Genomic DNA, 16,294 nt, shown 5'->3' on the forward strand with positions numbered 1-16,294 from the left:
GCTGCTGTTTCTTGGGATCCCCAGGCTCCATGTATGTGCGGGCGTGTAGGGACACTTCTATGAGTTACTGTCTGTGAGGAAATCACTCCCTAAGGCAGGGGTCTCAAACTGGTGGCCCTCCAGATGTTGCAAAACTTCTACTCCCAGCATGCCTGGACATGCCCAGACAGCCATTTGCTGCAGATGACCGCTGTCTGGAATGCTGGGAGTTGAAGTTTTGCAACATCTGGGGAGCCAACAGTTTGAGACCCCTGCCCTAAGGCAACAATAACATGGCTTTATGAATAAGCTGCTAGCGTTTGCCGGAACCTTTCTGAATGGGTGACACATCATGTTCTGGGTGAGTAGGAAGAAAAAAAATGGATGAACCTAATTGTATATTAATCATTTATTCTAACACATCCATTCTCGTCCGGTATCTATGGCTTAGTATAATGCAATCTAGATCTTTTTTTTTCAGTGTTTTTTCTTCTGTGTTTTATTTTTATTTTAAGTGTCTTGTTATACATTTTACATTTTTTTGTCTAGAAATAAAAAGAGAAAAAGTCTGTCTGTGATAGTGTCACTATTTTGCTTTGAATCATCACACATTTTTTGGCTCTAGCTAAAAGCACTTCTTGTCACAGCTAACAATTGCAATCCTAAATTGCAGGCCAAACCTCGATTGTTAAAGGGGTACTCCGGCCCTGAGACATCTTATCCCACAACTTCGCCCCCATGTGACGGCACCCCCCACCCCCACTATGCAAGTTTATGGGAGGGGGCGTGACAGCACGCCCCCTCCCATAGACTTGCATAGTGGGGGCGGGGGGTGATGTCACACGGGGGTGGAGTCGTGATGTCACGATACCCCGGCCCCGTGGTCACCACCCGGCTGTTTGTGAGCGGGCACCACGGCGTGCAGCTCAAACAAGATTGTGGGGGTCCCCAACGGCGGGACCCCTGCGGTGAGACATCTTATCCCCTATCCTTTGGATAGGGGATAAGATGTCTCAGGGTCAGAGTACCCCTTTAAGTGCAGCAGCCTGCAATTATTGGTGAATTGCAAGTGCTAGTGGTTAGCCATGGCCCCTAGCACTAGCGATTCACCCACACTTGTGGCTGCTTTAGGACTTGCCACTGTTTCATGCAGTATGTCCAGGTCCCGCCATTGCAATTTGGCTTGTAGTGCCCATACACTTTCAAGGACTGTCAGATGAACAATTGTTCGGCCAACAGGTATTTCTCCAAACCTGTCCAGACATTGCCGACCGTTCATAAATTCACTATGGAGAGGGGATGAGTAACTCTGGCAGCCACCCTTTTTTCCACCAACATCATCTGTCAGAGGAGGGTCGGGAGGCTTCCCTACACTTTAGACAGTGAGCCGGTTTGGCATGTTTGGCTGCCTTTAGTCTAAGCTGAATAGGCACTGTTATCAAAACCTGTGCCAAGGAAGACTGTTGCAGTTGTCCATAGCAACCAATTAGAGTGCTGCTTTCATTTTTAAAAACGCCTGAAAAATGAAAGAAGCAATCTGATTGGTTGCTATGGGCAACTGCACCACTCTTACTCAACACAGGTTTTGATAAATCTCCCAGAACATGTGCACCCTTAAAGGTCTCTAGGTACAATTACTTTCCAACTACAGCAAATCTACAGCTTCTTGGACAAAATCATTAAACATTGTCCGATGTATCTATCTTAGTGCACAACAAAGTTTTTACTGAAGACACTAAATAGAAGAAGATTCTATGTCAGTGGCAGGGCTAGTATTGATTAAAGCAACTAAAAGAAATCTGTAATGACCCTTAACACATCAATCCACAAGTTACTGTAAACAATGGGCACAATTCTCATTTACAAACAGACTATTTATTTGGATGAGTTGCAAAGAGACATTGCTGTCAACACCTAAGGGATTTCATACAGGCTTGTAAGTCGTTCATGTATCATCAACCTGCATTAACACGATTCAGTGGAGCAGCATATGATATGGGTGCTTGGGCTGAGAGGTCAAAATGCCAGGTTATTTTGGTTTGGCCACCCACATGAGTGTCCAAGAAAAACAGCCATGCTGATGACTGACGTAAGGAGTTCACCAGTGGGATCAGCCGATGTGTAGCCTACTCTGTTTCTGTACAAGACAAAGTATAAGGGTTTCTAAAGGCCGTCATACATTTTACTCTTAGATTTTCCTTCTAGGCTAGTGACTTGCCAAATTCCTTTAGGTTCCGTGATATTCGAGGAAGTTAAAACAACAACTAACTGGGGTCTATTTTACTATCACCTACACTGTAATTCCATCCATATATGCATCCATATAAAGATTTCAAATGATTGATTTTGTACTTACTTGTGTCATGAGACCCTCGGCGCATCATTACGTATCTATCTATCTATCTATCTATCTATATGTATATGTCATTTAATTCCTTAATGTAAAGGGCTGTTTCTAATTGGACAATCCCCACTTTATTGACAATAAACTGATAACAAAATATTCCAATGTTTAGACCCTCAGTGATCAGCTGCAGCGCCACAAGCATTACAGGAGAAATGAAGGATTGTATAATACTGGGGTGTCTAAGTAATGAAGGACAGGAGTAATCCTCCAGAAAGATGCTCCTTGTAACTGCTCACCACTGTGCCCAAAAAATGAACATCCTGAACACAAGATCCCCATTTATTAAGGGATTTGCCCACTAACAAAAAATATAGCTCCCTGAGATTCTCCAGTTTAATAAACAGTGTAGTTCTCAGGGCTACACTGTTTAAACAATGTCCAACAATGTCAGCCAACTCGGCTTTTTATGGCTTCCCAACAATCTGTGGCAAACAGGCTGGAAATAGCCGGGGATCATCTTTTTGTTCATGGGCAAATCTTTTATCTAGAATTCCCTAACAGGATATATAAAAATGGTTTTCTAAACTGGGCAACCCCATTGAAGCATTATGACATGCCTATACATCAAGATGATTGCACTGACAGACCAACAACAGAAAAATACTCTGATCCCATCTGTCTAGCCCCTTAGATGGATTGGTCAATAGCGACTGCAGCATCTAGGTGGCTAGACTGATGGAGCACTGAGGAACCTGATCGTGGGGCGCCAACCGGTTGACACAGAGGACAGGAGCCTAACAAAGGTCCGCATTCTTGTTAGTTTATCACCTACAAGCAATAATGCTGGGGTAAAGCAAAGCATTATATATGCATTATGCAAATGACATTGTAAAGTCCCCTAGTGGGAAAAAAAAAATTATTACAGTTTAAAGGGTTAGCCAGGATTAGAAAAGCATAGCTGACTGCTTCAATAAAACAGCACCACACCTATCCTCAGGTTGTGTGTGGTATTGCAGCTGACTTCCATTGTGGTATTGCTGCCATTCCATCACCGGGGCTGCTTTGCTGCCATTCCATTACCGGGGGGGAGGGTTGGCTCTAGAATGGTGATGAATTCTGGGGTGAGTACTGTTTTTTTATGCCTGTCCCAGCCTTCAGGTCATTTTTTGTTAAGTATTGGAAACTCCTTTAATTATTGAGCTCATTCCTTTGTTGTTGAGTTTTGTTATTGTGAGCTTGGCATTGCTAATTATGACTAAGATAACAAAATTACTTAGACATTGATTAGATCCTGCTACTGTATGTATAATGGTAGGCATAAAATTATCTAAATGGAAATCAACCAACGAATCAATAAGTTTTAAATTATTGTAGATAAGGAGTAAATTAGAACTAGTTAAAGGAGCATTCTGATGTGTTTTGTTTTTACTGTACTGTGCGCAGCATTGAGAGAATACAAAAAAATATATACTTTACTGTGTTTTTAGTGGGTGCTTGTACTGCCTGCTCAGCCAATCAGCAGCCGTAGCGGTGTCTCGCCTCAGCTGCTGATTGGCTGAGCTGGCAGCACCCCTTCCTTCTGGGCACATCACTGTAATCACAAAACTACTCAGGGTACCCCTATAATAACAATAATAAATATTCCTTTATGAACAAAGTGCCAACATGTTCTGTACAGAGCTTGTCATTACTCACCTTGGTCTCTGTTCCTAGTGGGGCTCACAAGTATGGGAGGAAACCCATTAAAACATGGAGAGAACGTGTTAACTCCTTGCAGATGTTTCCCTTGGTGGGATTTAAACGCAGGGCAACAGTGCTAACCATTGAGCAATATACATGTAAGATGCACAGAAAACAACTAAGGGTAACATCTGCATGGAGTTTGTATGTTCTCCCCATGTTTATTCGTGTTTCTCACACCCCAAAAACATATTAATGGGTTGGATGGTGTGCTATGAAATCAGCACATTGGTGTCAGCTATATACATGTGAGCCCCACTGATGAAAGGGGAAGATACGAGTGATGACAATCTTTAAAACATTCTGTATAAGCAACATAAATAAATTACCCCAGCTCAGGTGCAGATCAAATCAATATAGCTTTATTTTACATCACGCCAGAAGCCGCAGGTAACAGGTCGGAAGTGACGCGTTTCGGCCAGGTGCTGGCCTTAGTCATACAATGATTACACGTTCTAAGGATGCTTATATATGGAGTGGGAGGTGACGAGGTGCAGCAGCAGGTAAATTAACTCCCGCTGGACCTCTACCAACAACCCCATTCACAAAAGAATTACTGCGTTCTCATTACTATACAAATGTGAATATAAACATAAAATAAAAACATAGAATAATATATCCTATTTTTTCTTCTGTTTTAAGGCACCCACAATATTATTGTGTCCTGTTTTAACCCTTTGTTGCACAAATGCATGACAGTATATTTATTGAATTTTCTGATATTTTGATAGGATTTTCTTCTTTTTTCATATTTCTATTTGCTGAAATGCGATTGTCTAACAATGTGTATGTTCTTTCTGCTATATTTATAATTGTACACTAGTTTACTAACAATAAAGATTATTATTCTATGTTTTTATTTTATGTATATATTCACATTTGTATAGTAATGAAAACGCAGTAATTCTTTTGTGAATGGGGTTGTTGGTAGAGGTCCAGCGGGAGTTAATTTACCTGCTGCTGCACCTCGTCACCTCCCACTCCATATATAAGCATCCTTAGAACATGTAATCATTGTATGACTAAGGCCAGCACCTGGCCGAAACGCGTCACTTCCGACCTGTTACCTGCTGCTTCTGGCGTGATGTAAAATAAAGCTATATTGATTTGATCTGCAACTGAGCTGGAGTTCTTTCCATATTCCAAGTCCGCACTTTCTCTGTGCTCGATATCCGGACCAGGGGTGAGCTGGCTTCGTTTCTATATTTGCCATAAATAAATTACCGTATTTGAAATAAATATTGGGAAATGGTGATTATTACTAATTTCTTACCATTTTCAGATGCACAGCGGGGCTCTGTTGGATGAAAAAAAGAAAGATGAATAAATAATACTTAAAAAATGACTAAAATACATGATCTACTGTATATAATGACAAAATAAACCAAAATCATCTGCTTCAATATAATTCATGATGAATTATTATAGAAAATCTAACATGCTGCATAGGAAATTTTTCTCTCTATATTCCATTAGCATTTCTACCATACCCTAGCAATGGTAATTGGGGAGAAACATTGCATTTTGCAGGTGAAGGCCTTACAGTACATATAGATATATTCAGCTCCTATCTAAATCCAGAATATGTTATGGATGTGCAGACACTGATTATACTCTTAAAGGGTTACTCTGCCCCTTTATCTGGGCTGCGGCACATAGACATCCGGTACACGGAGCAAACTTCGTTCCATGTCGGATGACTGGCGATGCGGGGCGGAGGTACGTGACCTCACGGCCAAACCCACTTGTGAAGTCACGGCCACGCCCCCTTCCATAGACTTGCATTGAGGGGGCTAGCCGTGACATCACGAGCGGGGCATGGCCGTAATGTCACGAACCTCTGGTGCTGCACCCGATGCTCTAAAAGAACACCGGGTACAACAGGGAGATCGCAGGGGTGACCCAGCGGCGGGACCCACGCGATCAGACATCTTATTAAGATTAAAAAGTTAATAAGATGTCTAGGGGTGGAGTACCCCTTTAAGGCTATGTTTTCATACTTTGACCTGAAATAAGCACAGAAAAAAACTACCCCTGTGATTTTGCACTCCCAAGTGTGACATTTTTTTTTTTTTAGAAATAGTGGCTTATAGGTGTTTTTTCTTTAGTGTTTTCATGTGGTTCTTTTATCATGTAACTCAAGGATTTCCATTGCATAAATTGGAAAAAAATGTCAGAAAAAACGCCAATGCTAAACCCACGTGGCGTATTTTATGGCATATTTTTGCTCCCATAGACTTCTATGGGAGAGAAAGTCAAGATGTTGTCCAAAAAAACAATAGTCTTAAAGGGGTATTCCGGGCAAAAACATTTTTATCCCCTTTCCAAAGGATAGGGGATAAGGTGTCTGATCGTTGGGGGCCCGCTGCTGAGACCGCCCAGCGATCTCCCTGCAGCACCCGCATTCTATGCGGGGACTGCGTCTCTAGTTTCGGAAACCTCCGGGTTTCCGGGACTGGGGACGTGACGTCACGCCGCACTCCTTCCATTCATGTCTATGGGAGGGGGCGTGACGGCCGTCACGCCCCCTCCCATAGACATGAATGGAGGGGGCGTGGCGTGATGTCACGTCCCCAGTCCCAGAAACCTGGAGGTTTCCGAAACTGGAGATTCAGCACCTGCATAGAATGCAGGCGCTGCATGGAGATCGCAGGGGAGTCTCAGCAGCGGCCCCCCCACGATCAGACACCTTATCCCCTATTTTTTGGATAGGGGATAAAATATTTTTGCCCGGAATACCCCTTTAATGTGCTGTGATTTTAGAAAACTGCCACTGAGTCCAAAACCACAGAAAAAAACCCCAAGTGGATTTGGTGTTTCATAGATACCTATTGACTTTCAGCTAACATCTAGCCGTGGTGTTTTGTTCACCCAAAAAATACCATGTGGTGTTTGTGGCTTTTTTGGCCATTTTTGCTAAATAAGTGGAAGCCTAGCCTAAAGCATGCGTCTAACAACAAATGGTTAACTACTTTCCTGTCTGCTTTTTCGAGACCTATAACACAATGTGTAACCTCCCAAGCTCTCCAGGAGCAAAGAGATTAGAGTGCAGAACAATGAGCACTTGACGAGTTTGTTCTCTCAGTATAATATACAGGATAATAATGTGCGAATGGAAATGATATATGAAGTCCTCAGGGAAAAGAACAGCTTAGCACTTTCCTGCTCAGAAGCAAACACTAATATTTTCTACTTTGGTTAGTGTCAATGCAATTAGAAAAAGTTACAGACATAGAGAAACTCCATCCTCTAATAGCTGGGGGTCCGATCCTTTTACAATATAAGGGTACGGTCCCACCTGGCGCATTTTGCTGCGTATTTGCTGCTGTGTATTTTCCTACCCATTGACTTCAATGGGAAATAAAATATGCAGCAAAAATACGCCGGGTGGGAACATACCCTAAAAAGAAAGAAAAAAATGTCCATTAAGGCCTTAGGAGTTTACAAGGGACATTTATGTTGCAAAAATCTCTGCAACAAAAAAAAAATAATTTCCCTTTATCTGAATGGGGATATTTCAGAAAATATCAGAAACAAATCTGCTGCATGTAAATTCACCCTTAACCCCCTTAAGGGTGCGTTCACATGCTCTTTGTTTTAGCGGTTTTCCACTGCGTATTTGAAAGGGGCGGGCTATTCTCAGCTGTCCATAGCAGATTTTCCGCGGCGGAATTTACGCTGCGGAAAATCCACCGCAGTCCCTACTGACTTCAATGGGGCTTGCGGCTGATTTTCCGCAGCGTAAATTCCTCCGAGGAAAATCTCCTGCGGATAGCCGAGCCCGCACCCTTTCAAATACGCAGCGGAAATCCCGCATAAACAAAGAGCGTGTGAACGCACTCTAAAGGTTAACTTGCAGGTGGTTCCAATACATGGGGTATAGTGCTGGTGAACCGAATTACAACGAGGTTGCATCACTTACCCGGACTGCGGTCCGATTCTGGAGATGCCAATTGTATTAGCCTCCATTTCTTATAGCCGGCTTTACACAATGGAGGCAGGACCTGGGATGCGGGGAATGCCGGTTCTCGCCTCCATTCTGCAAAGCTGGGTGTTAGCAATGAAGCCACTATAACCTTGTATATTGGGTTCAGTGCAGGTGAACTGCCTGTCAGTTTCTCTTTAAAGGTATACTCCGCCCCTAAACATTTTATCCCCTATTCAAAAGATAGGGGATACGATGTCTGATCGCGGGGGTCCCTCCATTGGGGACCCCCACGATCTTCCTGCTGCACCCGGCATTCATTTAGAGTGTCGCGGCCACGCCACGCTCGTGATGTCATGGCTACGCCCCCTCAATGCAAGTCTATGGGAGGGGGCGTGACGGACGTCACGCCCCCTCCCATAGACTTGCATTGAGGGGGCATGGCCGTGACGTCACGAGTCTCTGCCCCGCATCGTCAGTAATCCTGCATGGAGCGAAATTTGCTCTGTGCACCGAATGTCTGGGATGCCGTAGCAGAGATCGGGACCCCTGCAGAGTGTCGGGACCCCTGCAATCAGACATCTTAACCCCTATCTTTTGGATAGGGGATAATATGTCTAGGGGTGGAGTACCCCTTTAAGGACACAGCCCATTTTCCCATTTTGGCCTGGAAGACACAAATTTCCTTTTTTGTGTTTTTTGTTTTTTACTCCTAGCATTTAAAGAGACATAACTCTTTTATTTTCCCATCCACAGACCTATGTGCGGCTTGCTTTTTGCACGACCAGTGGTACAATTACATTTTTCATTGAACGGCAAAACAAAAAATTTGTGGGGGAAATTGAAAAGAATCAGTGATCCCGAGGAACTGAAAGCAGCCGTCACTTACAGTTTATAAAGCGAGTGCAGCTTCAAGAAGACCAAAAGAACAATTGCATTTAATAGAGCCGTCTTCTCAAAGAAATTTCTATTATGCATCATGTAAGGTGGACTAAATATCTGTCACAGGATATCTGATCTGGACAAGGGGGTTGGTCTTCCCAAATATTAACACTATAAAGAGTCGTGAATCTGACTATACAAATGATGGTATGTTTATGTTTTTTTCCCAATATATACATGCCACTTCGACAGTCACTATTTGAGATGAGCGAACTTACAGTAAGTTCAATTTGTCACAAACTTCTCGGCTCGGCAGTTGATGACTTATCCTGCATAAATTAGTTCAGCTTTCAGGTGCTCCGGTGGGCTGGAGACTCTTTCCTAGGACTGTATCCACCTTTTCCAGCCCACCGGAGCACCTGAGAGCTGAACTCATTTATGCAGGATAAGTCATCAACTGCCGAGCCGAGAAGTTCGTGACGAATCGAATTTACTGTAAGTTCGCTTGATACAAAGTCTTTTTATTTAACAAATATATTTTGTATATCAGTTGGGTTTGCTTCTCTAAAAAAAAAAAATATTTGACTTACTTTTCTGTAGGATCCTGAAGTCAGGAGAATCCTGGATTTCAGTCCCTTGTCTAAACCATTTGACATTAACCGGCGGTGTGCCCTTTACCCTGCACTCCAGGACCACAACTTGACCTTCAGATGTTGTCAAGCTCTGGAGTTCCTGAGTATAAAAAGGAAAAGATTATGTGTCAAACACAGCAATCTGGTGTAATTTCTTTCATGAAGGGCTTCAAGGTTCTGGTCCATACAGGAAGTCAAAGGTTAAACTTCTCACAATAGTGCAGTATATTCAGTTTTGCGCTCTCTATTTTCGTGTATGGTTGCTAAAAAGCAAAAGTGGAACTGCTCCAATGTTTTACAGTGGGTGTAATGTAACACTATACTGTTTAACTAGATACATTTATTAAACAAATAGTGGGTACTATATCAAAGTTCTATGATATGGATACTCTGCACATGTCATGGATACAACCTCAGGCCGACATCTAATTATCGGGGCAAATTGCTTCCAAAGAAATGGAGAAACGCAATGTTTTCATACCCCTTAGAATTAAGAGCTTATGCACACATGTGGAATTCATTGCCTGAAAAGTCACACTTAGCCTTATTTAGGAAAATCTATGACAGAAGCCGCAGAGGTCAATCGTGTCAGTGGAGGAGCTCCAGATGTGATGGTTCAAAATTTACAAGAACCCCCCCCCCCCCCCAAACAAAAAAAAATATATATTTAGGACAACTACAAAGATATCTGTAACTGCAAAATACTTCCAAAATTCAGTGTAGCAATCGATTACAGTGATCCCTCAACTTACAATGGCCTCAACATACAATAGTTTCAACATACAATGTTTTTTTCTGGACCATTGTAACTTGAGAAGCGGCGCCGGCAATGGGGCAGCGGCGCCGACAGCCAGGGGGAGAGAAGGGGCAGCGGCACCCATTGCCGGCACCACTGCCTCCCCCCATCCCCGGTTGCATAATTACCTGTTGCCGGGGTCGGGTCCGCGCTGCTTAAGGCCTCCGGTGTGCGTCCCAAGCGTCGTTGCTATGCGCTGCACGGCGCAGCGCAAAGACGTCACTCGTCGTTGTGCCGCGCCGTGCAGTGCATAGCAACGACGCATGGGACGCACACCGGAGGCCTGAAGCAGCGCGGACCCGACCCCGGCAACAGGTAATTATGCAACCGGGGATGGGGGGAGGCAGCGGCACCGGCAATGGGTGCCGCTGCCCCTTCTCTCCCCCTGGCTGTCGGCGACGCTTCTCTCCCCCTGGCTATTGGCGCCGTCAAGGGGAGAGAATGGGCAGCGGCGCCGACAGCCAGCGGGAGAGAAGCGGCGGCAGCAGCAGGGCTCTAGACACCAGGAAAGGCAGGGGGAGAGAAGCGGGCAGCGACGGCCTCTCTCCCACTGCCTTTCCTGGGGGGGTATCGGGGTATACACACACACACGCACCCTCATTTTACCATGGATATTTGGGTAAAAAACTTTTATTACCCAAATATCCTTGGTAAAATGAGGGTGCGTGTTATTTATTTTTCTTTTAATCCTCACTTTTTCCTATTTTTGGATGACATTTTGGAGGCTTCAGAACCAATTACCAGGTTTCCATAGAGTTATGGTCTCAACATACAATGGTTTCAACATACAATGGTTTCAACATACAATGGTCGTCCTGGAACCAATTAATATTGTAACTTGAGGGACCACTGTAGATTTTTTTGTGCTCTGATAAGGCCAGACTTCTGAGCACTATGTATTGCACAAATAAGGCGCTGTGCACCCGCCAGCTAACGCCATGCATGCCATCTAAATTGGTGCTGTTAGTTCTATGTTGAGGGAATGCTGTTTCAGCAACAGGAACTGGCAGTCTTATTAGGATTGATGATGCACGTTCCAGACAAGAATTGGACAAAAACCTGCCAAACTCTGCCAAAATTCTCAATCAGGACAGGAAGTTTTCATCATGCAAATGATCCAAGGCGCTACAAGAGCACTGCTGATGTAGAGCAAAATAGAGACAATGCGTGTCCTTGAGTGGCTGAGCTCTGACCTCAATTTCCTCAAGAAATGGTGTCAAAACTGTTTCAGTTCACATAAACTTTAATGGTTGTTCCATACTTTGTTATAGTTAGTAGGAAAGAAGAGACGGAATACATTTTCAAGTTGTGTTACTTATTTGTTACAATATTATCCACATCAGTGTCACAGCCTCTCACTACGGTCCGTATCATTCATACATTTCCATCCCTTCTAAAAAATGTAATAAAATGAGGGGAAAATGTAGGCACCAAGGAACCAAAAATATTTCGGATCCAGAAACTAGATGTTATGAACAATATTATTTCTTTATTAAAGAGGTTTTATCATGAAGATATATACCGTAGGCTTAAACTGATGCATTATGTGACATTTTTGCCTCCTCTTTTAAAGGGGTACTCCCGTGGAAAACTTTATTTTTTTTTTTTTTAAATCAACTGGTACCAGAAAGTAAAACAGATTTGTAAATTACTTCTATTAAAAAATCTTAATCCTTCGAATACATTTTAGGGGCTGTATACTACAGAGGAAATGGTTTTCTTTTTGGATTTCTCTGATGTCATGACCACAGTGCTCTCTGCTGACCTCTGCTGTCCATTTTAGGAACTGTCCAGAGCAGCATATGTTTGCTATGGGGATTTTTTTTTTAATAAGGATATTTTTATTATACGTTTTGCGTACAAAGATAAATAATCAGTACAAACGGGTCACATATATACATGGTAAATAGAAAAGCATGACATATTTAAAGCGATGACTTGGGCACACAATAGTTAATACACATCCATCGCGGTAATCGTAGTCATTTGATGTATGTGAGGAGCAAAATAGGACAACAATAAAACTGTAAAACCAAGTAATTAACCTACACCTGATGCATCAATGATATGACTCGATAGTATAGACCAAATTGATACCGAATATTTGGTGGATTGCACTGCTCAAGGGGAGTCAGAAAGTAGAGTGCCATATGGACCCACCATAACGTAAGACTCGCTGTGGAATCTCACACCTCCTACAGTTGAACCGTATTGTATACGGGCCATGAAGCCACACATCCCATTTAGCTAAAAAGTGTTTATCAGTATTTAGAGCACAAGAAGCTTTGTATTCGTGCCAGCAGTTAAGGTTAATGGATCTCTTAATTTCCGAGAGCGTCGGCATCTGGGTAGATCTCCAGGTTTTTTTTTATATAATATGCCTGGCAGCTATAAGAGAATGCATAATGATGGATTTATGAAAATGTGAGTATGTATGTATATCTATATTTAACAATGCCAGGGCAGGGTTAAGAATAATGGGAAAGCCGCATAAGTGCGAGAGAAACCTGCCTAATGTTCTCCAAAAAGCAAGAATTTTGGGGCAACTCCACCATATATGAGGGGATTTTCTCCTGCTCTGGACAGTTCCAAAAATGGACAGCAGAGGTCAGCAGAGAGCACTGTGGTCGTGACATCAGAGAAATCCAAAAAGAAAAGCATTTTCTCTGTAGTATACAGCCCCTAAAAAGTACTGGAAGGATTAAGATTTTTTAATAGAAGTAATTTACAAATCTGTTTAACTTTCTGGCACCAGTTGATTAAAAAAAAAAGTTTTCCATGGGAGTACCCCTTTAACATGACTGTGGACCACTAAGTGCCACAATGTTTATTAGCACATCAGCATTGGGCTCTGCCTGGGCATCCTCCTCCTGCAAGCTGGCAACCAGAGCTTGGCACCTCCTTCTGCAAACTGACAGCAAGAAAACTACGTTTCCTGGCGCTCAGCGACCCTGGCATTGTTACATACAGGGGCCCACAAGACATTACCAACAAGGTGCTGTACATACAATGTGTAGAATACATACAACACGGGGGGCACACTAATGGGGCAGAAATCATTTCTGAGGGTTCCATATGAGTATGTAATAACAGGATTGTTCAGCTCTGAGATCCAATAGTTCTAATTCAATTTAAAGGGGTATTCCGGGCTTATACATCTTATCCCCTATCCAAAGGATAGGGGATAAGATGTATGATCGCAGGGGTCCCGCCGCTGGCATTCTGTGCAGGGCGCTACCTCCGAGACGGGGACATGATGTCATGGCCACGCCCCAAGTGTCGTCACGCCATGCCCCCTTCATTCATGTCTATGTCATCACACCCATAGACATGAATGAAGGGGGCATGGCGTGACGTCACTTAGGGCATGGCCATGACATCATGTCCCCGTCTCGGAGGCAGCGCCCTGCACAGAATGCCAGGGGCTGCACCGAGATCACGGGGGTCCCCATCGGCGGGACCCCTGCGATCATACATCTGATCCCCTATCCTTTGGATAGGGGATAAGATGTATAAACCTGGAATACCCCTTTAAGTAATGAAGAAATCAGGTCTATTCTTGTGGAAAGTTATCAGGATCTGACTTCATAACTAAAAAAACAAAAACACTTGTGGTGCCACTGTGGGAACATATAATCCTAGTACATGATGTACATGAATAATACCCAAGCGAGTTGGTAAGTGTTCGGCTCTGCCTCACTACGTGTTGCTTCCATCCAGCAATGTACTCGATGAACAACCATGTGTTTAGATATTCTCCCAGTTTGCTCTCCTGCCTTCACTTCCAGCTTCCGTGGGATAAGCGGCTTGTAAGCCTTGAAATGATGTTGTTTGTGTATAAAGCCTATTGTTATCATTCTGCAAACTCATGTCTGAACAAATAAGAATACATCTTCTGGTCTATTCACGTTGCAATACCACTGAGCTTATTAAGTCTGTCATGTGCACATTATTCAGCCACTGAAACTAAAGCTTGGTCGGCTTGAAAAGCAACCACATGTAAAAGTAAATAACCATGAAGTGCTGTACATACTACAGTGGATGAAATATACTACACTAGACCATAAGAAAACATTGTAGAAGCCTGTTGATCCCAAGAGCTCAGTGTGGAATTACCAATAGTATTATAATGCCTGATTTATTAGACGCCTTAATAATAAATAAATAAATAAAGACAAACAGATTAAATGGAAAAATGTGCATCTATATATATATATATATATATATATATATATATATATATATGTATTAAAGAGGTACTTCAGTGGAAAACACTTTTATTTTTTTATGAACTGGTGCCAGAATGTTAAACAGATTTGTAAATTACTTCTATTTAAAAATCTTAATTCTTCCAGTACTTATCAGCTGCTGTATGCTCCAGAGGAAGTTCTTTTCTTTTTGAAATTTCTTTTCAGTTTGACCAAAGTGCTCTCTACTGACAACTTTGTCCATGTCAGGAACTTTCCAGAGTAGGAGAGGTTTGCTATGGGAATTTGCTCCTGCTCTGGACAGTTGCTGAAATGGAGAGAGGTGTCAGCAGAGAGTACTATGGTCAGACAGAAAAGAAATTCAACTTTCTGTGGCGCATACAGCAGCTGATAAGTACTGGAAGGATTAAAGGGGTTGTGCGCTGCCCTGCAGTTCGGAGCTCCGCTCACAGCGTCCGGAAGTTCATTACTCTGAAAGCTGTGTGCGGGCTTCCGGACGCTGTGAGCGGAGCTCCGAACTGCAGGGCAGCGCACAACCCCTTTAAGATTTTTAAAAAGAAGTTATTTACAAACCTGTTTAACTTTCTGGCTCCAGTTGATTTAAAAAAAAAAAGTTTTCCACAGGAGTACCCCTTTAACATCACTGTGGACCACTAAGTACCACAATGTTTATTAGCACATCAGCGTTGGGCTCTGCCTGGGCATCCTCCTCCTGCAAGCTGGCAACCAGAGTTTGGCACCTCCTTCTGCAAACTGACAGCAAGAAAACAGCACCAGCTGATTAAAAAAAATGTTTTCCACCGGAGTACCCCTTTAAGACCATAAACTACTACTGCATAAAACAGCCTAATTGTATCAGTAAGATAAAAGCGTGGTTCTCCTAGAAGAATGCAGCAGGCAGACAGGCATTCATGTGTATCCCCGTTTATGCCATAAAGAATACATTCACAATCCATACCTTGGTAAAGGAAGGAGGAGAGAAATTGGAAGCACTGGGCCCTTCTTTACGATACAGATAGGAAGTGGGGCTCTGGATCTAGGAGGGATTGGAAATATTTTAGTAAGTGATGCATAGACAGCATGTATGATTGTATACAAACCACAGTCTTATCATTTCATGAACACTACTAACCTGCTGAACAGGAATAGATATCGGCTGCATTACTGCTGTGGTTATCCCACATTTTGGTGATGAAGGTCCTATTGTCAATGAAACAGAGGATGTTTTCTTCTGAGCCCTGGGAGAATGAAATATTCTGTTTGTAACGCTGAAATATTCATACATTGTCACACTCTTCCTTGTGGAAGTCATACAAGAGCATCACATTTCTTAATGCATTGTTTTGCAGCCTAATGTATGGAATGGATCTCTCCAGCAATATGTAGCCAAACTAAGCTATGTTCTCAAATCCAATAGGGGCAACATCTTTAAGTAGCTTGTATGCCTATTTATGTTTTTGCAGATGCATTAGTAGTGCTATAAAGACTGTAGTCTAAGGTCGGCAGAAACTTTTAGCAGTTTGACCAGTGTATTATCCTAGTTCTTCTTTGTGTAAGGAAGCTGTATGTGCGCTCCCTTCACCTGTGCGCATGGAAGTGGAAGAAAATGGAGGCGCCATACAGCAGGAGGAGAAGAAGCTCCGAGGGGCCATACAGCAGGAGGAGAAGAAGCTCCGAGGGGCCATACAGCAGGAGGAGAAGAAGCTCAGACACTGCAGGAGACGGAGTACACAGCAGAGAGGACCATGAGGAAGTGGCAGGGATACCTGTGACCAGGATGATGTT

General features: G+C 43.0%; 1 protein-coding gene and 1 long non-coding RNA gene across 2 annotated transcripts in view; one reads left to right on the forward strand and one right to left on the reverse strand.

Moving 5' to 3' along the window:
- The window catches only part of PALLD (palladin, cytoskeletal associated protein), a 236,780-nt gene that overhangs the window by 156,669 nt on the left and 63,817 nt on the right, over positions 1-16,294 (reverse strand). Inside the window, exons 4-7 of the mRNA XM_056560987.1 lie at positions 15,642-15,747; positions 15,468-15,545; positions 9,464-9,605; positions 5,340-5,363 (exon numbers count right to left, since the gene is read on the reverse strand). Of these exons, the coding sequence (XP_056416962.1) occupies positions 5,340-5,363; positions 9,464-9,605; positions 15,468-15,545; positions 15,642-15,747 (350 nt within the window). The remainder of the gene's footprint in view (positions 1-5,339; positions 5,364-9,463; positions 9,606-15,467; positions 15,546-15,641; positions 15,748-16,294) is intronic.
- Positions 46-9,598, forward strand: LOC130358187 (uncharacterized). The gene is made up of 3 exons (XR_008889431.1): positions 46-340; positions 8,748-9,080; positions 9,474-9,598. It is a non-coding gene; the product is annotated as an uncharacterized LOC130358187 (long non-coding RNA).

The sequence above is a fragment of the Hyla sarda genome, chromosome 1, assembly GCF_029499605.1.
Source record: "Hyla sarda isolate aHylSar1 chromosome 1, aHylSar1.hap1, whole genome shotgun sequence".
In the NCBI taxonomy this organism is placed as follows: Eukaryota; Metazoa; Chordata; class Amphibia; order Anura; family Hylidae; genus Hyla; species Hyla sarda.